Source organism: Enoplosus armatus, chromosome 23, assembly GCF_043641665.1.
Source record: "Enoplosus armatus isolate fEnoArm2 chromosome 23, fEnoArm2.hap1, whole genome shotgun sequence".
NCBI classification, from domain to species: Eukaryota; Metazoa; Chordata; class Actinopteri; order Centrarchiformes; family Enoplosidae; genus Enoplosus; species Enoplosus armatus.
The window spans coordinates 15,244,481-15,269,327 of NC_092202.1; the positions used below are offsets into that span (position 1 = coordinate 15,244,481).

Consider the following 24,847-nt stretch of genomic DNA (forward strand, 5'->3'; position numbering starts at 1 on the left):
TACAAAAAACCCAAGCGGGACCAGCAGGACTCTCAGCTCCGGTGCCGACTATCAATGAAGTCGGATAAACTACTTTTTGAAGCCGGCGCTGGCACATCCTCCTCTACTGCATGAGACTGATGTGGGCTGATATAGAGGTTTAGTAAGTTAGGGGAGTGAATGATATATAAAAATATAAAATGAAAAATGTCTACAGAGGAGAAAAGGCATGGACCAATGAGCCACAAGCACATGACAAATTAATGTCATGTGTTAAACGCCCCCACCCCCTCCCCCCCATACTAGCCACTTTAAAAAAAAAAAAAGGTCTCTGCTGACCTGGATTGACCCCTGTGGAGTTACCATGGCGACCATGCAGATTTTGTGACAGGCTTAAAAGCGGGCTCACCTATCATCAGCCTGGAGAAATAGAGCTTGGTCGAATAAAGAAAGCCAAAGGCGAGAACATGTGTATGTGCTTTGAGTACCTGGGGGGGCGGGGGTTAGAAAAGCTCGGAACCGCTTTGACCTCACCTGTCATTGTCCTGTGTCATACTTTTATGTTTTTGTGCCCCCCCCCCTGTCTTAGGTGCCAGATTAAAGCCTCTTGTTTGTCGGTTTTCTAAATCAGCCGAACCTAGGCGAGCTCCAGTGTGTGCTGGTTGGATCCGCACATATGGGCCCCTCTTTGACAGCTAATGGAAAACACCTACTATGAAATCACTGATTGTGGCGTTGCCAGCAGTGCAACACACTTCAACCCACAAAGCAGCAGCAGCAGCAGCAGCAGCCTCCTGCAGTCTGCTGATGTACGCGTTTGTTGTTGGAGTTTAAAAAAGGTGCTACATGCAAATCATCAGGGCAAAAGTGATTGTGGTCAACAAAATAGGCCAAGACAAGCAGTAGTAATGGTCAAACCAACTCTATCTAAATGGAACTTTTTTTTTTTCCCCCTTTCCAACTCTGCCTCCTCTAAATATTTCAAAGTGGAAAGAATTCGTCATCACCATTATGTGACGATAAAGCTTTATCATAACGAAACTTAAGCATCAAAGAGCAGTCTTGACCTTGGAAACGGAAGGTTTGACAAAAAAAAAAGAAAGGAAAAAAAAATAATAATAATAAACAGCTACTGAGCTTAAATATCGACAGAAACAGAAAATCTCCATGACAACTGAGCAAACTCCATCCTCCGGCGAAGACCGTGTGAGTTTTTGGCAAAGTGAAACGTGTTTAAAAGAAATCTGTTATCATGTGGTTAAAAACATCACATCTCTTATATAAAAAAAAAAAAAAGGCAGTTAACGCATTTCAACTTCAAATGAAGTATTCAACCTTTCCAAACCTTTAAAACTACAGGACGGTGTATTAACTGGAACTGTGAGACCAGATCACACGGCCTAATCTGCAAGATTTGAAAGGATCAGCAGAACGGGGAGGACTGGCCTGTCAGAGGAGAGAGCACTGTGTCTAATTACAGGGCAGGACGTGACGGCGGGGGCTCTTACATCACTGCTGACCCGATGGCCTCTAGAACTTATGACACACTTGTAAGCAGGACTTTCGGAAAGTCTCTTTCACGCGCGGAGGCAAAACCGCATCAGGGCATCGAAACAGGTCGGCAGATTCATTGTAGAAAAGAAAATACAGACAACAACAGTCTCATATTCTACAGTGTGTTGCATAACCTGGGGGGCCCCCCCTCACTCAGACACTGTTCAACACACTGACATCATCAGCCGGGCTTTACTCGGCTGCTCCAAAGTCACTTCATTTTACAACCGAGACCGTACTGTTCCATAAGTCTTCAAAGCTTTGTGGTTTCTTTATGTATACTAGACTTCTAGTTAGACATACTGTAGACCATAGACTGTACATAAAGATGGCCGCCGCGTCTCCACTTCCTCCCACTTCACTCCCTTTTTATAGCATCAAATAACTAATTAAAAAAAATGAACATCAGCGTGAAAAGAATTACCTCAAATTTGATTTTTTTTTTTTTAGTTTGGCCCATGTCCCATCCGCTAACATGGAGGGCCCTATACTGCAACCGATCAAGACGTTTTGGCTTCACTTTTGGGGGAGCGGTCATGTCGTCCATCTTTATATACAATGACAGCACAGATCTTGTTTTCCATTCTAAAAAAGGAGTCTTCAATAGAACTTACACGTCCGCACGCACTGCTGTGAGCTGTCAAAGTCAATTAACGCGCTAATCTGTCTGCAAATCTTATTACCTTTTCAAGTCGCAAGACTTAAACTGTCAGGACCATAAGAAGCTGCAGTCTACCTCACCTTATGTCATGCGTTGCTGAAGGCCAATACAGACCAATTGCTTGTTGCTATGGTGCAAAAACCAGGTGTGGTTTGTGATGACTGGGCGTGGTTTGATGCATCAGCAGCTCACCAGACACATTTCTGTGCTAGTCGAGACGCGCTGGCAATCGAGCTCTGTGCTGCTTCCATCAACGTTAAGGCGCCCCGGGTCATTTAATATTGGGTCTCTGCCGTGAGACCAAGGCCAATCCCACATTTACCTAAATGGCGCCGCTGCCCAGTGATAAATACAATAATAACTTCATTCGTCGCATTTTTTGGGGCAAGAATGGTCAGTATACACTGTAAAAAATAATCACAGCAGCAGAAGATATGCAGTGTTGATTAAAACACACCTTATTTTTCACAGGCTACTTGGTTCAAATACTGGGAGGTCGTGGTCCCAAACTATTTGAGTTGATAAACCTAAATCATAGATATGAGTCCAAGTTTAACTGGGAGAATTCCATCAGCTAGAGAGAAGACGACAGCCATTTTGGTCTCTCTGTATTAACATCAATAAGCAGCGGCTGATATGACCTGCAGCCGGCCACGGTTTGTACACTGCTCTTTGCTAACAAGAAAGAGAGAGGGGAGAGATAAAAAAAAAAAAAAAAAATGCGTAGTGAAATGCTGGCACTAAAGAGGGGCTGTTGTAAAACAGGGCAGCTTTGCAACAGCGGGCTGAGTTGGAGCGCTGCAGGAATGAGTCCTAAAACCCGGAAATGAGTCAGCATTTTTACACTTCCGGTTCCCTCGTCTGGAAGTCAATGGCTTCTTGGAATGGGTTTTTTGGTTAGATAGGTCTGTGAGAGAGATTTTCACGTTCATGATACCACACTCGTGAATTTTGAAGCTTTTATGCGTCATAAAAATGGACATTAAAGTCATCTGCTCACTAGTCCGCCTTTACAGCCTTGTTGTGTTTATACTCTATATTTCAGAATCAGAATCAGAATCAGAAATACTTTATTGATCCCCGGGGGGAAATTGTACAGTACCGGTGCTCCCATTCCAGAGTAGAAAAATAGCATAATTTAGAACTAAAGGTATGTACAAAATATAAAAATAAGAAATAGAAAATAAAAAAAATAAAAAAATATTTATCTGTCTATATATCTATATCTATCTATATTCTCTAAAAAGTGAAGCTTAGTGGTGACGTTGAAGTCATGCGACCGTGCTGTAGTTCCTTTATAGCCGAACGTTAGCTTTTTAGTGTCATAAACTTGAGCTTATTTTCTGCAATAATCCAAAATCCCATGGAAAAATCCCGTTGGTTATTTGTCGAGGGAACGAGGACCGGATTTGCCTCCAAGAATACGTCACTCCTGCAGCACTCTATAAACCGACCTATTAAAATATGCCTGGATCAGCCAGGATAGCTTCGGACACCTCTTGGTGTGCTTGTTTGATCGTTGGACGGCATCTCGAACCCGCTGTGCCCACACCTTTCAAATGTGGGAGGCTGCGTTCGACAATTTTTCAAACTTTTCTGGCAATCCCCACATCACGCAGCAATTCGCCAGATGCGCAGGGGTGTGAAAGTGAGCTCTCGGTTTCCGTTCCTCAACTACTTCTGTCACTTTTCACATGTACCAAACAAGCGCGACACTATGAATACCTTGGAGGTTAGTCTGAAAGCGTGCACCGCTACCCTCCTTTGAATTGGATTAGCACTTCAAAAAGGAATGGTGCCTTCCAGCTAGCGGGCACTGATCAAGTGTTGAAGGCCTTGCAGTATCTCTCATAGAGGGAGTGAAACCTTACAATACTGCTTCAAAAATGGCCAGAGATTAACACAAATCAAAAAAAAGAGTAAGCCTAAAATAGGTGGCATTTCCTGCAGGGCTGCTGATATTGATAAAAAATGCTTTGAGGTGTTCCCGTTATTTTGCCCATCTCCTGTGTTTTCCCGTGTTTTGTCACACATACCCGAGAAACACGAGGATATCGGGTTTCCGAATGCCTCACCTGCTTTAGGGTTGAGACTGAATTCTGAGGAGCATGACGAGGAAAGCATTAAGGAGTCTGTATTTTTCCATGAAAGACAAAGTAAAAAAAGAGTAAATTATTTATGCGACATGTGAGCAGCTGATGGAGATCTCACCCGCACTGGAGAAAGGAGGTAAAAAGACAAGAATAAAATCCATGCTTTTCTCTCTCAACCCTGGTAAGTAAAGAAGCCAAAACCACACTTAAGGTAGAGCATGCTCACACTTGTAGCTACTAAAACTCACTCTCTACTATGATTTTACAGATATAGGAATATCAATTTGAAAGTTTTCTGATTAGCGCGTTTATCTGAGTTCATAAACTGTACCTCCACCTCATCTCACAGGCTGTGGGGTGTTTACGAAGTGCAAACGAAGTTCAAAAAGCAGCAAAAAAAAAAAAGAGGAAAAAAAAGACAATTTATTCCACGACACGCAGCCAAGAAACAAACACACACACTCTACTAATACTACGTTCTGAAGAAGGGGGGTGAGGTTCATAAAAATAAATAAACAAATCCTTTTTTTTGTTTTTTTATTTAAAAAGGTACAGAAGGAGGGGGAGGAGTGAATGATTAACAGGAAAATAACACCAGCAGGAGAGCATGGACAAAAGGAGCTGAGGAGCAGCTAGAAAGACGATGAAAAAAAGAAAAAAAAAAAAAAAAGGAGGCCGACTCACAAGGACACCAAGACAACAACCCCCCCGAGAGGAGGAGTGACTCAACAAAAAACCTCTTTGCAAACCCAGGAATGACTCACTGCTCAATTCAATACATTCAGTTTTACAGCTTCAGGATTGCTTGGTGTGGTCGGACCAGTAGCTTATGGTGGCTAATGCTAGCTAATAGATACACATTGTAAATCCAACATTCACTCTTTTAGCTGTCGTCATCCTCATCCTGGGAAAAACACATCTGGCTCTTTAGCTGCTAAATGCTGCACTGTGTTCACCAGCGGGTGTCTTAGCTGTGCCTGTCCGCGGTTTGATAGTGTACGAGTTGCTTTATCAGAGCGAGACTAAACCAGACGGTAAAACCAAAACAACGAGCTGAAAGACAACTTGACAAACTGAGAGGAAGTGCGACGGTAGTGGTGGTTTTCTGTGGTATTTCTTGCGATGAGGATCACTTCCGCATTACACATGGCCAATTGATCCATTGTTATATATATATATATATATATATATATATATATGCCCACTTTGTTTCAAATCTGAGTCCTATATTTACCAGCCACACCGACCCTGGCTTCTTTAAAATGCTGGAGAAGCACATTCGAGCCTCGCCGTTCAATCTGAAGCCGTTTTGGGTTTTCTTATTTCACAACGTTGCCAATGACAACACAAACTCTGTGTCTCGGTGTCTGCTGTAAGACAGGATGTGGTGGTGTTGATTCCTGTTACCGTGTTAGTTACAGCGGGTTGAGGAGCGGCACTGTAGACAGAAGCTGAACACCACAGCTCTGTTAGTGCGTGTGCATGTGTGTGTGTGTGTGTGTGTGTGGGTGAGGCTGTTGTGAGGCATGAGTAGGCCTGAAAGTGTGTGAATGGAGAGAACTACATGATGTTCTGTCACTCACTCCGGCACCACTTACAAGACATTTGGACGTTGACTCAGTCCAGGTTAGTCACGGTTTATTATCACCACGCAGTTCTTCAAACAGCAGAGTCTTTGATGACTATTTTTCTATCAGCCAGTCATATGATAACCGGCTTTTCTACGGTTTCAATTAGGGATGCTAATTTATTTTTATGTGCAACAGCAGCACAAACAACAACAGAACATGAGGAGTCACACATCGTGGGCAGACACACATTGGCATAACAGCCTAGCTCGCCAGTGTAGAAAATATTTGACTTATTAAACTTATTAAAAATAAATAGCCTCGCAAACAGTAGCCAGACTTTTGTAATTGGATAATTAATGATCAAAAGCAGCCGACAGGTTAGCAAAAACGGAAACTTGCCATCGCATTTTTCAGACCTCGAATCGTCCCAAAATCAAAAAAGCCAGGCCTACCTCAGTCCTGACTCTACTGGTTTTTTTATTCAGATATAGCGACGTGTCGACATGCTGTGGGGTTAGTCTAGTGCGCAGTCTGAGACCCCACAGCGGAGAATAAACACTCGCTAAGATGGTACCCAAGTCCAGGGAACGCAGAGATAGCGCCTCGCTAGAACGCCTGAATACTTTTCCACTCGTCAAGAGTGTCCAAATATCAACTTCATTTGAAAATGGAGATTATATATATATATATATATATATATATATATATATATATATATATATATATATATATATATACTTAACTCAAGGTTCATTTTCCTGGCTCTTTTAGGAGTTTTCAACTGTAAAACATACATTGTGCTAAATCTTCAAGGCACAAGGAGTTAAATACACTAATGCAAACTGTGGTTAAAGGGAAAAGTTAGCTTTGTGCAGTTACTGTGTGGTAGCATCTCAGAAGTCTTATTGTTGTTGCCAGGCCAGCACATACTGTCGTGACTAGCAAAAACCCAGGTGACTCAGCTGCGTGACAAGACACAACATGTAAATAGGATTGTTTTTGACTTTGTCGGAAGGCAATTCTTTCACTTTTGGCAGAGCTGCGGCAGTGGAATTCCTCCTCCTTCCAGTCTTTGTGCTTTGCTAACGCTAACCCACGGCCAAGACCCCAGTGCCAAGGGTCTAAAGACAGACCAAGGGGGACGTTTATATTCCTCTCACAGCGGGTCAAGTGAGTAAAGACGGTGGTGTCAGAACACTTCCTGAGAGGTTCATTTCCAGGCTACAACAGATGATGGGGAGGAACTCGCCTTTTCTGATGTATTGTACTTGGCAAATCAAGTCGGACCTGATTCACTTGCCCTCCTCTCAGTCTGTCTCCCTCCTCCTACGCCAACGTTCTCTCCCCCTTCCATCTTCGACTTTCGCTTCTTGCCGCCTCCTGCACTCGCACTATGCAAAGCTCAGGGCGCTCATGCAAAAAAGGGGAAATACACTTACGAGCACACTCAGAACCTCGTACACAGGCAACAAGGCTCGCATGGACGGAAAATGAAAATCATTTCGATGGTGCAATCCATCCCAAAGTAAAGTGGAATACGTTTAGATATAACTGTAAGCAAACGGCAAGCAACATATAGATACAGAGGCATCATGCATGTAGGTGAAACCTGAAAAGTTAAAAACAGACGGCAGCAATCGTCATGGCAACGGCATGCACACTGAAGGAGTGTCAAAACCAGTTACGCCACAGAAAAGAGATATACAGTTAAGTATATATGCAATTGGGTTTGGACGTGCGACGTTGAAATGGTTACAGCGACAGATCAGTGAAGAGGCTGGCAAAGGATATGTTGTTAGTGGAAGAATCTATGGAGGGACACTGGGATGCACATGGAGGTCTATGGTATCAATTAGCCTTCCAGATGTCCCTCTGATGAAAAACAGACATCAGCAACACATACTGTAATCACCACCACGTCCATGCACATATACTGCAGCTATTAAGAGTCTTTATTTCAAGCACTGGTTAAGGCAAGGATAGAAAATGATGGGATAAAGATCATTTTTTTGTTTGTTTAGACTCAAAAATAGACAGGAAAACACAAAGTAGGAGCGGGCAATATAGAAATTATGACAAAAGGCCAAACTGTCCAAAAGCGTCTTTAAATGAGATTCAAAAGCGATTAAACAGACTCAGGCATTCTATCATGATACGACATCAGCGATTCCAGAGTTTAGGTCCATGCTCGCAAAAGCTTTGCCCACCTTTAGATTTTGAGCTCAGCTTGAGGGACGCAGATGACTTCGTCATTGTGATGGATAGTTTGGTTTTAATAGCTCAGCAATGTAGTCTGTGGTTTTGCCATGTGATGGCTTTAAAAAAGGACATCGGAGTCTAAAATCGGAGTCATGTGACCTATTCATAATTTAAACCAATAATCACTTGGTCTATAAAGTGTCTTAAAAACAGACAAAAAGCTCATCAGGATTTTTTTAAAGCCCTATGTGATATCGCCAATTTGCTTGTTTTGGGTGTTTCAGCTTGAAAAATGAGTCTTAACAATTACTTCATTATCAAAACAGTTGTATTACTTCTGTTGACTCTTTTGGCTCTAATAACTGGGAAGGTACAAAGGCATGGACAACTTCATATTTTTGAGATGAAGGGACCATGACTGAGCCAGTTCTGTGATTTTGTTTTAAACCGAATCCTAAATTCGTCCAAACTGCAACGTACAACTCGCTATCGTCTGCACTGAAATAGCAGGAAATACATGGGGCCAAGGGTGGACCCTTGGTGCGCATAAATCTGTCATACAAGTCTTTCAGTTCATTAAAAATGGTCTCTGGACTTCCTTTATTTGGTACCCTAATGAAAAGTTCATCCTTCTTTCTACGATCGCATCCTCCGAGACTGAGAAGCAGATTTTATTCAATGAAAATGTTACAGTAATCCTATAATAACTCTATAGTAGGTGTATATATGCATACACAAACTTTGCCATTCCAACCCCTCCTAGGCCCCTCCATGCCTTCTCCATCGTGTACCGACATCCTCAGTGAGTCAGCCATCTGGACACCAAACACTGTGGGAGTTAATGGATCTGCTGGGTTACATAAGACAGGCAGGGCCTCGGCTTTCATTATTCACCAAGTAGTCCACTCCACGGCATTAGATTATTTACGCTCACTCTTATAGTGTTACATTGTGTGGCGGGACAAACACAGGGCCGGGGGGGGACTTAGGCACATTAACTAATGGCTGCCTGCTGAGCCTGGAGGAGAGACAGCAGCTACGGCACAACAGATAAAAAAGGAAATAACAGAAAGTAGAGACCAGACAAGCCATGATGTCCTGGTTTCAAATCCAGCCTGGGACCTTTGGTGTGGGTCAGCTGCCCCCCCCCCCAGCCTCTCTATCATCTTGTCCGACTATACTACATAAGTGTCAAAAGTTTAAAAACAGGAGTGTGTTGCTTGGCTGGGTTCCCTGTGGCAGTGTCATGGATACTAGTTACTTTATCCTCGAGATAGATGTAATGTCACTGTAGACAAACAAATGATACACTTCCTCACTTCACACACATGAGGCTAACAATATTCTATAGCTTAATTATTGAAAAGAGCCAAACCAGCCTGACATATCTTCTTCCTCTGTGCCACAGAGCTCCATTGTCGCCCAAAAACTATTAAAAACACAGCCCACACTGATGCACTGGGTGTAGGGCTTCACAATTAATCCATTATTACTTAAATGAACATGATCAACTGTGATATTGACGTTTAAAATGCGCTCTCCGCTCATCGAAAACTCAACGCGTATCAAATCAAGCGCTCCCTAAACTAACAGCCATCACCAGGGGGCGATCGAGATCGTTTTGGCTTCACTTTTGGGGTAGTCTCGCATAGCCAGACCAGGGTTAGCCATCAAGAACTAGTATTCCAAATTTCCGAGACCCCGTGGATCCAGTAAGACACGTGCATTTCGCGCTCCCGAGTGAACGGCAGTTTTATATATATATTTTTTTTTTTTTTTACAGTCCATAAAAGTTGCACTTATCCTGCTACGTGGACCTAACGTCACGTGATTTGTTGCCCAGTACGTCAGCAAAGCATGTGAGAAGAGACGCTTCCGTTTACATCCTGGAGCATGGCTGACCGCAGCGAACGCTCAAATGTTTGGCTTAGCTTCACTAAAAAAAAAGAAAAAAAAAGAAAAAAGATAACGCCACAGCAAAGGAATGCACCGTGTTCAATGTGTAGCCATCCTGCAGCCCTAACTGGGTGACATGTTCCTTCATCACCCATGAACACACACGCTAGTTTATTTTGACTCAATGCCACATACACCGCCCTGCTGCCCCAAATACTCACTAGAGCACCAAATGTGGATTAATCCACCGCTGAAAATAGTCCCCAAAAATGTTTTTAACCCCAAAGTTATGTTTGCTAAAAAAAAAAAAGAAAAAGAAAAAAAGAACTACCGTGACCAGACGTTCTCGGAGATGTAATGAAAAAAAAAATTTGTTTGATTGTGGATTTATGTCTTCAGAAGGAACCAATGGGCTTGGGGGCCACAGACAGGATGGGAAGGTGAGAGGTGAGACACACTGTTGGCTTTGGGTCTTTTTCGTCAGATTTGTTGACAAAATATAGAATAATGCTTGAGTTATCCTTTGAAAACGGTGTCTCCCAACTGGTGGATCCAAAAGCGTGGAGTGTCTGCCAAAGTACAGCAAATTTCCAGCACGTCACCTTTAGTTTTGAAGTAGGTCTTTGGGCGCCATTAGCCACGCCACGACATGCAGCTTTACAGTAACAGTACAGACAGACCAGCTTTGATGGTCACGTGGTCTTGAATTAGCACGTTGTAATACTGACAGACAAGAAATGAATGGTAAACAATTTTGCTAATTGTTTTTTTTTTTTTAAGCAAAAGTTTTTTTTTCCAGGTCACCTGCCTCTCACTTTCTATGAGAAAATGGATGGACATAAAAACTGAATGGGTGTTAATTTAGCCTGTGTGGACAGTGACATAATGAATGAGAACGAAACAGATCCCAAGGCCAGACCAGTTGGAGAGCAAAGCTTTAAAACAATACAAAGTTCTCACCAGTACATCATATGTACGGAAAGCACTGGCTAAATACAGCTCCCTGCTTGTTCTGTATGGGAGTCTCATTTAAAGAGCCTTCGAGCAGTTGAGATCTGGTTCTGTAGGGAGATCTTTGCACCTTAAACCTGCTAAAATGCTGCTACAACACAGCAGCCACCTCATGACTCGGTGCCCAAGGAACAATGGTCTCTCCACACACACATACACACGACTCCAGACCGGGATATGTATGCATGTATGGCACGGTATATGGTTGCTGGCAGACTGCTAGTGTTGTCCTACAGTCTCCCTTGTCTGTGTCTCCTGCCTTTTTCTCTGGTTACCTCCCATGGGACTGACGAGGGACCCCCCCCCCCCCCCCCCAACACCCCCTCCCACACCAGCTGCTGCGCTTCTGAGAGAGAAAACACACCAGCAGGTTTCAGACAGAGAGAGAGAGAGAGAGACATGAAGCTAAAAATACTGTAAATTAAAGCCTCATTTATTCTCCACTGAAATGAATAACTGACTTCTGGTCAGTGTTGATGCAAGAATGCTTGAAGATGTGCACGCTGCTCCGCGAGGAGCTCCATTCTATAATTACACAAGCTGTGGCATTCATTAGCTGACACTAACAACATGTCCAGTATTTATCAGTTCATGAAAGACTCTTTCCCATGAATATCTAATAAGATCCGAGACATTTAAGACAAAAAGGTCCTTTAAAGAGTTGCTGGACGGTTGGATGGAAACACGTTGGCTGGCAGATTAGTGTGGAGCAATCAGAAGGGCAAAAGGCGAAAGAGAGAGGACTCCGAGAAGAAGAAGAAGAAGACAGACAAAGCAGAAGTGAAGACTGAGTGAACAGGCAGCCCACATCCGCAACCCAGAGGAAATAAAACACGCGGGGGGGTGTGTGAGTGTGTGTGTGAAGAACACACACTCACACACTGCACCAACATCCATGCACGCAGTCTCATTTAGTGACACAGAACAGATGTAAACAACTGACAGAGAAGGCTACAGCCATATGTTGAGCTCTCTCACACACACACACACACACACAGATGAATTCAGGGCTTGCTCAACCCGACCATTCACTGACAGTACAGAGTCGTTTCGGGCAGCTTAGCCAGAGAGCTTTTCAGCAACAGACTTCAGACCAGGCCACTTGTTTCAGGGATTTGGGTATTCACTGTATCACTCTTTATAACGTCTATAACGTATGAAATGGTGTACACTTCCTGTCTCCTAAGTGGGCGCGGTCAACTCCCAGCCGCTCTTTTTATCTGTGTAATAATACCCCCCCCCCATCCAAAAACAGTTAAATAATAATTATAATAGTGTTATTAAGCAAAGCAACACACGTTCCGTTTCAGTTTTAACTTGTTATTCACCGCCGGTTCAGTACCACGTTCACTTCTCCCATCGGAGTGAACAGACTCAGGACCTGCCGCCCCGCCGGTGGCGAAAAGGCCATGTGACACCGATACAGGAAATGACTCTTAAGTTGCATCGTCTCCTTTTGAAACCGTCTCTGGTACGTCATCACACGAAATTAAAACATTTTTTTTTAAAAACTGGTGCGATTGGCTGGCTGTACTGGAGTCACTGCCCCCTCCCACACATATAAAAAAAGGATGGCTTGCTCCAGCAATATCTTGATTTCTACACAACTGGTCTGTGGCTGGACTGGCTTACTGCACAGGGCAACTTCATTTATTTAGGTGTTTGCATCCGATGCAGGTGCTCCGGTAATGAGGTTCTGGGATGGCGGCCCTGTCCCTCGATGGTTAGGCAGCTATTCTAGGGAGGTGTCAGAGCCGTCAAAAAAAAAGGTGCATTTGGCACCAGGTTTTGACGTCTTCTCAGCCGTAACACACAGAGCTGGAGCCATGAGACTGGTTCACAGTTCAAACCCAGTGTGAACTGTTGTGAATCCAAGCTAAGCACAGCTGTGGTCCTTCACTGAAAGAAGGACGTTTTGAAGCCACCTTTGAACCCGTTTTGGTTTGAGCCCCTCCAGCTTTTTCTAGGTATTTGTGTCTGAAATGCAAAAGAGGAAAATAAACTTTTAGGAATTTAGGTTTTGACTACAGACGCTGGGTTTTACCGTCGTTTTAAAAACAACAATAACAACAATAAAAGAGCTACCGTCATCGCCTTAAAGGTCCCATATTGTAGAAAGTGAGATGTCCATGCCTTGTTTGATTATGAAGCAGGTCTGGGTGCTGTATAAATCCTGGGAAAGCATCAAAACAACAGCAGGGCTGTAAACCCTCACTGTAAGCCACTTTACAGGACACTTACATACACACCTCCTTTCCTCATTCATCATTTCACGGCTGCCAGCTCCCCTCCTGCTCTCAACAACAAGCTCTCGTCTCTCATGTCCCAAGAGGTCATGTGAGACTGGGGAAGTCAATTTATTAAACTTCGTGCCCATGCAACAACATTTCCGTCGCTACTGAACATGCACTTATGAGCTTCTTTTTTTCTTTTTAATAAAGTAAGAAATAAGAACTCAATATCTAGTACACTCCTAAGAGGGATCCTAGTCTGAGTCCTTTAATATTAAGTATCTGATGTTTTTATGTGTCTCTTCATTTTGTACTTTGCTCACTTAGCGTTCGGTAGGCCTAAAATCGGAAAAGCAATTTAAATCACTCACTCACAATGCCGTATGGTTTCAGGGTTTCGTTTTGTTTTGTTTTTTTAATGGAGAGCGATGGGGCGTTATTACAGCCGGCGTTCCCAGAGCAAATAAAAGGATCGGAAACGGCCTGGGCTTAAGATAGCAGGCTTGGCAACAAGTTACCGGGTCCTTAAAGGTCTCAGTATGCCTCAAAGCATACTAGGTTGTACGACATGTCATCCGACCACATCTAAAATGCAAAGTACATGTGTACATGTACCGAATGGCCACACTCAGGTGGGGTAAAACAGCCTGTGTCTTTTACATCTTTGTAGACTCAATTTAATGAATTGTACAAAATGAGGATAAACAGCTCTCTCTTCAAAAGGCATTCACAGTGTTTGCACTCGGTCGTACAGTACACAGTAAAAAGTGTAAAAAGCTGTTGTGAGAGGAATGAAGTGGCCGTTAAGATTGTCTGCTTTCGGAAAGTCAGACATTGTGGCGCAGCCGTCGGAAAGCGGGTCTCGGATGCCATTAGGCGATCCGAGGAGCACTTCACTGAAAGCATACTGAGGCCTTGACGGATGCCACCGTGCGAGCCAAGCGTCCCTTGGTGGATTTGAACCCGTCTGATCGGCGGCAGCTGCTCTCAGTAAAAGCGCTTTCCACTTAGGAGAGAACAAAAAGCACAGACAACTGGAGGACTCCCACCAGCCAAAACAAAGCATGCGAAATACCGTATAGTAGGTCCTCTGCAGTTGAATGGGTTTTCAGATTTAGAGCTGGATCTCTTTAAAAGAATTAAATCGATTATATATTAGCTATTTCATCAGTAGTCATTTGTCAAGCAAAGTCGCCAAATATTTGGCTGCTCTCCTCGCCATATGTGATGAACAGCTGAGGAGCTTTAGGTTTTGGACTGTTGGGTGCAGGGCTGGAACGATTCCTCGATTAATCGATCTTTCGGTCGAAAGAAAATGAGTTGCCAACTGTTTTGACAACCGATAAATCGTTTCAGTCAGACGCTTGCTGGTTTGTGCGTTTCTTTGACGTTTTATGACAGTAAATGAAGAGCCTTTGGGTTTTAGACAATGGAAGCAATTTGAAGGCGTCACTTTGGGCTCTGGGAGATTATGAGGAGCATTCCTCACAACATTTTATAGACTAAACCATTCATCAATTAATCCTGACAATCGGCAGATTAAGTGGTAATGAAAACAATCATTAGCTGCGGCCCTCAACTTGAATAAAAACACAAACTACCTCTGAACTTACTAAACATCACGTGAGATCCCCAGGTAATACTAGTGCGACGCAAATAGGGCTCGTTCACTGCAAAAGATCCAATCCTCCAACTCAGTAAGGCTCTCGAAAGCGGGGAACATGTCCTCTTCATCGCAAAGCGTTCTTACAGATGGTCTCGGAAGAAAATCCTTGCGCCACAGTAACAGCAATAACACAATACAAAAGTCATGAAACTAGCACCTATTTGACTGTATATATATTGTACTGGATGTAGGACACTGGCTAAAAACAAAATCACTTTCCCATCTCCGCTTCAATCCAGTAACACAAATGTCATCACTTCAAAGGCCACACTTGGTTAAAAAAAAAAAAAAAAAAAAACGAATTAAAAAAGCATTTGCCCCAAGGTTGGGCTGCGTATATTCACTCTGCAACAACACACGGACTTGTGAGTCCACAAGGTGCACACTGAATACAATGGCTGGGCTTTGTTTCCCCTTCAACCGCTCTGAGCTACCGGGAAACACTCTGGGGGAGGCAAGCCAAGTCGTCTTCTTTGTGTGTGTGTGTGTGTGTGTGTGTGTGTGTGTGTGTGTGTGTGTGTGTGTGTGTGTGAACCTTTGACCTTCCTGAGGGAAGCTGCTCCAGTGGGGAAGAGGGGGGGGGGGGGGGGCTGATGTTATCATAGACACTGCTGGGCCTCCACAGCCCAGTCTTATCCCAGTTCGCCCACCATATTCATTCTCTTTCTGTAACAACACAGCTTCGCTAATGTCCTGTCTGTACAGTCCATAAATAATAATCATTTCTGGTTTGTATATCCTAATTATGATTATCTGGAGTGGACTTTTGTCTAGTTAGCTCACACTGGCTACTCTCAGTTTAATTATATGGGATTTATTCACTTAAAAGATTCACAATATTGACAAGTTGGACAATTGTACAGTCCTACACTGGTAGAGCCAATCGCTCAAGGAATTACCAGCCAACTCTCTCAGGTCAGTGCTTTAGTCCCTAAGCCTGCGCCCAGATGATACGGAGCGTCGCCACCCTGATGACGGCGTGATCAGGCGAGTACAGCGCGGCGTGCTTTCACTGTAATGAGCCAATTTCAGCAAAACGCGCTCAGACGCGCCGCCTCTATGCTGCATGTACGTCAGTATTTGGGCGCACTAACTGTTACAGTGAAGAATTATGGCCGATGTGTGTCTTTGGTCTCATCCAGCGAATGAAATGCTTGATGAATCAGGACACTTAATCATGTTGGTGGGGGGAAAAAAATCACCCCTTCACGTGACAAGAAGTTATGACGTGTGAAAATGAAGACGAAATATTTTGATCCCGGATTGTTTTTAGGTCAGCAATCAAATTTAAGCACATTTGACTAATTTAACTCCTTTATAGCATTGTGATAGTGAGAAACATGGCATCAGAACTAAGTGAAAGTGTAAAAGTCCAATTGTTGTTCTGAGCAAAGAGGGGCTTCCTCAGCGTCAAATCATGGCTAGACTAAAGGTTTCTAAGGGGGGGGGGGGGGATGCAGGGAACTCTAAAACGCTTTGAAGAAACAGGATCAGTTGTATCCAAAGCACCATCAGTGACCACACCATCAGAAGATCAATACAGCAAGATTAGTTCCGAGAGATAAAAAAAAAAAAAAAAAAAAAAAAAAACTTTGGAGATTTATGGCAGCAACAGACGGGTGTGGGAATATTCAAGTCTGGGGTCTCTTCAAGTCTTTTGCCTACTCTGGAGTTGGACACCTGCACCGAATCGACTACACCCTGACCCAGGAGAAGCACCACTCCATTCTTCAGAGACATGATATACCCTCTGGTTTGCATCTTTGTGGAGAGGGATTCATACTGCAGCAGGATAAGGACCCCAAAACACACCTCAAAGCTTTGCAAGAACTACTTGAAGACCAAAGAAGACCAAGGAGTCCTGGCTGTCGTGGACTTTCCTCCACAGTCACCTGACCGCAACCCCATTTAACTATTAACAGGGGGGGGGCATTGAAGACTCAGAAAGCCAAGCATTCTGTGACATCACAAGGAGCCCTTTGGAACATTGTCAAATCCTGCTGGGATAACATGGGTCATCGGGTTTTGCACAAACTTGTGGAGTCCACGCCAGCTGGAGTGCATGCTGTCATTAAAAGCAAAAGGGGGGCATACCAAAACACTAAGATTTTCTGAAATTCCTGAACATTTTTCAAAGATTCAACTTTTCACTCAAATTGTTCAGCTGATATTATCATTTGTAATGAAAAAAAAAATACTATTACATTCGAAACAAATGCAAAATAAAAGTATCTTGACTAGTGGTCTCAGACTTTTGGAAAAAAAGTATTGTCAGGTCGTACAGGTGATGTTGTGCTGAAGACAAAGACACCAAACATTGGCATGGCAAAAAAAATGTTATAGTATATAAAAAGGCAAAATCAAAAGCAGTCAAAACCGTCCAAAACAGCCCAAGATGTCCAAGTTTGGCTGCTGTGTTCTCAGAGGATGTCACGCAACACAGAGCGCACATCCATTGATTCAACAAAAAAACCTAATGTAAATGCACATTTCTCTCGTCCTTTTGTAATTTCAACAATGTTCGTTCAGGTTAATTAGAGCTTGTTGGGTAGGAGCTTGATGCCATGTTGATGCAACACTCTTGCCCTCTCCCCGACTTAACAATGCTCACTGCTGAAAATAGGAAAATATCGACACGCTGAAGAGGAAACTGTTTCATTATCAAATGTCAAACCAGTTTTCCCAAATATCTGATCATCATCTTGTTAGGAAAGTTTGTTACACTGCGTTTGTAACATGAGATCTATGGCGAGACCGTACCTGGCGACCGCCATGGCGGTTTGGTGAATCAGGGAGGACTGTCGCCACACACACACACACACACACACACACACACACACACACACACACACACACACACACACACAGAGAAGGTGCTGGGGCAGGGCTCTGCCTGAGTCGTCATAACTACCAGGTATCTCAGTGAAACTGAGAGCATCACTCAAACACTAGACATTACCACAAAGACCGCCTAGGTGCTGCAAAAACATGTATTCAAGACTAAATGTCTACAATCTGGTCTATAGAAGAGCACAACCCTACAATTAGAGCTGAATGAATAACAAATGAGTCACCAGGAGCCAGTGTGAATGACAGTGATGGCAGCAGCTGCCTTGTTCAATGTGGAGGTGAAGCCAAGGCCAACTGAAATGACAAACATGTCCCTTTTAGACTTTTTTTTTTTTATGATATTTCTTGACAATCCTCTGGGATTCGTCTACATTTCCTGACTTTCCCCTGTCGTTAGCGTCTAAAAAGTGCCATTGTTCAGCGAAAAGCCTGTCAACAGGCCGGGTTCTTCAGCAGCAGATATTACGACTTGACGGGGAAAATCCAGCCCTGCGTATTGTTTATTCGACACTAGTGACGATGCAAGAGTTTCGGCGTCAATACCAAAACCACACTTTTGTTTCTGAAACCAGATTTTTCAAGGGTTATAAAATAAAAGAAGTTGTCAAATGTTAAAACGTTGTCTGAACACAGGCAGTCATAAAATAACTTTGTCTAAATAATAATAATAATCATTATTATCATTGTATTTATTATTTTGATAGTCAATTCATGTTTTTTCAATTTAAAAAAAAATGTAAATAAAAATGCCAAAAGTTCACTGGTTCAGCTTGCATGCCCACTTGAATGCCTCTGGGTTTTGGACTGTTGGTCTGACAGGAAGCATGAAAACGTGTCAACGTGGGCTTTGGGAGAGTGTGACTGGGCATGTTTCACTATTTTCTGACAATACCTACAGCAAACGATTCATTGATTCATTGGAAAAAATAATTATGAATCACATTAATTGACAATGAATACTCTTGATACCCAGTGCTACTAGTATATTGCAGTTGGTACCAAAAAATAATGCTGGAGGTTCAATAGTCACAGCGGGGGAAAGCCCAGGTGTAATTAATAATAAAAGATGGCTCCATTCCAGTCAAGTAAGCCATGGCATTATCGCAAACGTTGACCACAGCAGGGTCCCCGGGAACTGGAACATCTAAAAGGGAATGCAGCCGTCATGAATGTAATTAATTACACCTGTGTTCGGCTAACCTAAATGTCAAGGTCTACTGCAGCTTAACAATGAAGGGCATCGAACCTGTCCCTTATGGTCTCCTACTGCATGCAAGCCAAGACCCCGTTCATCCAAGGAATCTGCCATTAGTGCGTCTCCAATGAAAGCTAAACACATGGAGGACAGAGAAACTGACCCTTTCTGGAGACGACACTCAACCAACTCCGGATACTCGTAGGGCCTCACCGAAACCCTTGAAGACTTCCTGAAGGATTACCATCTGGGACCCGCTCATGCACCCCTGAAACCAAGCCAGCGGAGGCCCGGGAGATCCTGACTGTTTTTTGTTTGTTTTGGGGTTTTTTGTCCCTAGCATGGGTCAAGCTCCAAAACCTCTGAGAACCGCAGCTGCATCCTTCACCGACTTGCCAAGCTGGATTACTTTGTTACATCCAAGAACCTGCGCTTGGGATAAACACTTCGTCCTAATCAAGCGGCATCGCCATCGGTGCGGGATGTATTCATCACTCCCAGTAGGGGTTGGGATGCCCCAGTGGCAGGTGCCTGTGTGTGCTCGAGGCCTCCTCGTCCCCTTAGAAACCGGGGCCCAGACCTGGGGTTGTTGCGAGCAGACGGCCATAATTGCCGGCGCACAGAAAGCAGCAGCAGCAGCAGCAGCAGTGGAGAAGGGGTGTTGCTTTAAGCCGCTGCATAGCCGGATTGATTTCAGCAACCTGGATGGGGTAATCCTCTTTTCAAACAAGGCGAGGCCCACGGTAGTTCCCTTTAATCCACGCCGTCACCCACACCTACCTCACTGTGAGGTTTTGCTCTCTGCCTTCCAACAAGGTTCTGTGCAACTTAAGCCCAATGAAGGATGAAGGGACACACACACACACACACACACACACACACACACACACAGACACATTCAGAGGGACTCCAGGGAGGTTGGTTAGGAAAAACAAAAAAGGTTGCCATGTTGTTACACTACAGGCTCAAATAGGAAGTACTAAAAACTACCAAAAAGCAGCAAAGCTATGAACAACGCGAACCTAGCGAATGGAGCTCTGACCTTAAGTAAAACCAAGCGAAGGGGAACGGCAGTGGCTTCTAAGAGGATATGTTGAGGAAGAGGAACTCGCATGTCTGACGTTAATCTTTGAAGTTCACTTTAAGAAAACAACACGTCAAGCTTCTTTCTAAAAAAAAAAAATTTAAATAAATAAATAAAAAAAGCTGGAACTTTGCATGGCTCTGCTTAAAGAGAGTAGCGAACACCCCACACAATAAGCCTCTATTTTAAGTCCGCCAAGCAGGGACTTCTATTTGAAAAGTACACAATTCTGGTGCACGCAGCATGCTAACGGCAACACTGGAGCTCAACTGAGATGCAGTTTGGTGGAAGAAGATTAGCGATTAGCGATAATTGGCCAGTTTAGTCTTATTAACGTAAAAGAGTTTCGGTGGAGTAACGTTACACATGTGCCGAAGGAAGAGGCAGGTCCCGGGGACTGGAAAGGAGTCTTAGTTAATTCAGAATTTTCGAGGTTTACAGTTGTGACAGTCACCGGGGCCAAAAACTGCGGAGTTACTTGGAAGAGTCTTGCGAAACGCGTCGGGAGTTGAGGGAAGACGTGCCTTCCCCGTTAGAAGAAAGAGGCAGGTGGCGATAACACAAAAGGCGGTTGTCATGATAACAGCTAACGTTAGCTCGCTTGCGCTGCTTCGTAAGTTGGGGCAAAACAGTGGAAAGCAACACCGACCTGCGTGTGTGATGTCGGACAGGTCGTAGTTCCTGGCGCTCCGGGGGAACTCCTTCAGTTTTCGGTTGGACAAGTTAAGAGCCCCGCTCGCGGCAGCCTCCTCGAGCGCCTTCTCCACGCTCCGGCTGGCCGCTACTGTGGCCGGCAGCTGGGCTCCATCCCCAGCAGCCATCAAACGTACGGGTCTGCCGCCTCTTTTTTACTTTGTCTGAAGCGGCGTCCGCTCCACTTTCACACCCCGTCGGTTCCTGTTTAAACTCCACGCCGAGCGCCCGCCTTGCGAACTTGTTTGGAAGTGCCGAAATTAAATCCGAGAAAACTCAGCTGGCGCGGCGAGTCGTGATTGAGTCCCTCGCACAAGGGGAACTGTCGTTTCCAATAGTAAAGGAGAGCGGCGCAAGCTGTCAATCTTCCAGGAAGTTGCGTCAAGCCGCCGTATTTCCCAACAATGCAGCCGGAAGACTGTGGATTCCCTTCAAAATAAAGGCGCCAAACTTTGCCGCTTCAAAAGAGCAACGAAATCATCCCTGTTTCGCACGGACTGTCGACTTTGCACATTTTAACCCAGAAAAAAACTCATGTCTACTTTACATTACTGTGGGCACACAACTTTTTTTTAGATAGATTTCCCACTCATTCTTATGATTAAACGGAAATCTTTTTGATGGGCCAGTGTTTTGTCTTTTGGGGAGTGATTTTTCAGCAACGTGCAGAACCTCTTAAATTCAGGAGCCTATGTTTTGGCAGCCTGCTCAAATCTTACAGATCTTCCGATGGCCTAAGCGTGTGTTTACATTCTACAAACAAAAAAAAAGCAGATTCCAATAATTTTTAGGTCCAGTATTTTTCCACCAGGACTCACCGCCAGATTGTTATTCCTAGCTGCATGGGGGAGGGCTATGAAATCATCACACTTTATTGTATGTAATCTGGTACTAATTATAGTGTTGATTTCCAGAAAAGAACTCCTTGATTTAAATGAGATTCAAAGGAAATCCAAACAGTCTTTTTTTTTTTTTTCATTCGTGAGACTTTTTAGGGGTTGGGATGGTGGCTTCATCCCATGGCATCTATATCTGCGAAATCCCAGCTGTGGCCCAGAAATTATCCAAAATGCCTGGCAGTCTTGAAAGAAATGTTTTTAAAACATCGGTAAAATGGTTAGATATACCATTCCTTTGTAGTATGGCATTTTTCACAGACAGTGGGTCCTTGCCGACATGGTGGCGCAGTGTTCAGCACTGTCACATGATAGGTCAAGGTGGTTAGAGCAGGTTGGGGGTTCAATCCCTGGCTGCCCCCGTCATGTCAAAGTGTCCTTGAGCAAGACAGTGAACCCTAAGTTGGGTGTCGATGCATTTTTTTTCTTTTTGCTCAAAGCAAGGACTGTGGAATTTGTTCCCATCCCTTATACTGGACTATCATCAGGAAGGGATCCCTTCACAGCCAGTATGCACCGGAGTTACTCCTTCAATGGACATATGGGTAGACATATTGTGAATATTGTTATAGGGCAGACCATAAAAATTAAAAAAAAATGTGAATCTGTCCTTTAAGGGAACTAAACCAAATGCAAAACCACATGTCTGATCCTTTAAATAACAACAACAACAACGATGGAAGTGAAGAAAGGTAGCCATAAAACCAAGCAGCCGGCAAGCTGGTGTGGAAAGAAAATGTACATGTACATTGTATTTTCAATCAATACATGAGCCTCCTAGAGTGTATTTCCTTACTTTCTCCTCAAAGCATTCTATGTCGCTGAATTCGAATTTTATTTTGATAGTTGCAAGCGGAAGTCGAGCGAAACCGTTTTCCTTTCTACCTGGCTCTCACGGGGCGGTTTCGGGAGGGTGCAGCCTGCGCGAGGTTAGCGGGGGGGGGGGGGGCGGTGGAATGGGCGTGGTGACAACGCGAGTATTTTTTTTTGGTTTGTTTGACCGACACCCGGGGGGGGGGGCTCTGCTTGCTACACTGAAAGTAGCTTGAACTTCAAGAATTTCAATTCTGATTGGTGCCAATACGCGCCAATCAGAATCAGAGGAGCACTTGCACATTTTTAATTTGGGACACGATTGAAACGTTAACATGACTAAAACATGAACCAATCACAAAGCCGTGTGCGTGATGAGGTGGCAGCCAGGTGATCCAATCAGCGTCCTATTCACCATGAATGAACGCTCCCGTTGAGTTAATTGAATTTGTTCTTAATTCTTCATTATAGCAATAAAATCTACAAGATCAAATAAGCAAAATGAAAAATGTGTGTGTGTGTGTGTGGGGGGGGGGGTTACTAGGGTACTACAGGAGTGTGTGTCCACTGTGTTCATGTGTGTTTGTGTGTCTGGATACACACACACACACACACACACACACACACACACGTGTCCAAACATCCATATAAGTGCAAATGCAGTGTCAGCAGGAGTGCATGGTCCCCTCTTGCCTCCTGCGAGGTTTATAGACCTTATTCTTATTCTTCTATTCTTTCAGGAACAGATGACTCCCCTCCTACACACACACACACACACACACACACACACGCACACGCATATATGCACACACTTCTGCATCCATTAGCATTGTCCCCTCCTCTCTTCATCCTTCCCTTTTCACTCTTGTGTCCTCCCTCCCTCTCCAGCGTCCCATTGGACCATCTGTCAAAGTCCCCGTCAGACTAGTTGCCCCAGCTGCGACCGGGGCTAGTGTGTGTGTGTGTGTGTGTGTGTGGGGGGGGGGGGGGGTAAACTTTCACTACATGCACTTGTAAATCCATTAACAGTCTCTGGTCAACTCACTCTGCCCGCTGTATTTCAATGAGATTATAATGAAAGCATATAATACCTCCCCCCACCCATGGGGATGCTGTGATATTGCTTGGTCTGCTGTTCTGTCCCTTTGTTTGTTTTTCTCCCCCCATGTTATGAACCTACAACGCGTACGGAGGAGCAATAGAGCGCTGCAGGGATGACGTATTTTTGTAGGCCAACACCGGAAGTTGGCATCGCCCTGGTTCATCTCCACAAACTACAAACGGGATTTTTTTTCTCATGGGATTTCGGATTCTCGCAGAAAATGAGCTCTGTGGGGAACAAAAGTTTTTCAGCGAGATAATCTTCACTGATGAACACCACTTTTAGGATGGTTGAAGCGTGAACGTAACCACAGGCCTTATTTTCAGGCATCTAACCCTGGTTTTAGGACTCATTCCTGCAGCACCTCTATATAGGGCCACTAAATGAAATGCTGTTTGCTTCATGTCTAACTGATCAAGCATATAGATAGTTAACAAATCAATCCGCGCATAGGTGTTTGCCGCAGTATTGGTGATACTGCGGCAAACACTGAGGAAAATAGGTGTGCAGCAAAGCACACGGGCAGCGACCCTACAGTCCTGACTTCCTGAATCCATGCCACCAGTGTGAGGGCCAGAAGGGAGTCTCCTCGATCGGCGGTCACCCTGAGGCAGGGGAGCGCCACGCTCAGGCCGGAGTGGTGGGGTTTTGAACATGGCTTGGAAGTGGGGAGCACCTTGGAGTCCAGCACCCATCTTGAACGGACTGCGTTGCGAATGTGCAGGAGCAAAGACGACAAGTTCGCCACCCGCCGTCACCCCCACAGTATTGCACCACTTTACACCTCAGCACGACTCCCAGTAAGGGGTTTAAGGCTTTAGGAAACGGCCACAGTGCGCCCTTTAAACACGCCCGGCGTGATCGTCCCGTCTCCGGGAGCGTCGCAACAAAAGAAGCAGCGGCACAAACTAAGGCCCCCTGCTAATGAGTGTGAATATTCATGCTCCTCATTTGACCCACATGCTTTCTGAGTGATGTCATCGGCTGGCACTGCGACCAATCAGTGGCTCCGCTCGTCGGTCAGTGCACGTCCCATGTGGGTCGGTGTTCATATTTACTGGGATTACGGAGACACATTAGTTTACTGCCTATGTTGTCTCCCTAGCTCAGGTGTTATTTACAATTTAACTGATTTACACCATGTATTTATTAGAGAACTGGCGTCTCTACTTGTTGCTGAGGTCTTCGCGGACCGGTGACCCAGTAATCTAGTCTCCAGTTGAGCAGCTCCGGCGTCTTTTCCCACCGAACTTTTTTTTTTTTTTTTTTTTTGTTTCTACTTGAGTCCCAGCAGGAGGAGTGACATCACAGTTTCTCTCACGCTCTTTGTCCATCCCTTCTTCCTCTGAGCCC

At 44.3% G+C, this 24,847-nt stretch overlaps 1 protein-coding gene across 1 annotated transcript in view; it reads right to left on the reverse strand.

Moving 5' to 3' along the window:
* The window catches only part of lrch4 (leucine-rich repeats and calponin homology (CH) domain containing 4), a 36,216-nt gene extending 15,301 nt beyond the window's left edge, over window positions 1-20,915 (reverse strand). Inside the window, exon 1 of the mRNA XM_070929616.1 lies at window positions 20,640-20,915. Coding sequence (XP_070785717.1) covers window positions 20,640-20,811 — 172 coding nt within the window. The 5' untranslated portion in view covers window positions 20,812-20,915. The remainder of the gene's footprint in view (window positions 1-20,639) is intronic.
* Between the last annotated feature and the right edge of the window lie 3,932 nt (window positions 20,916-24,847).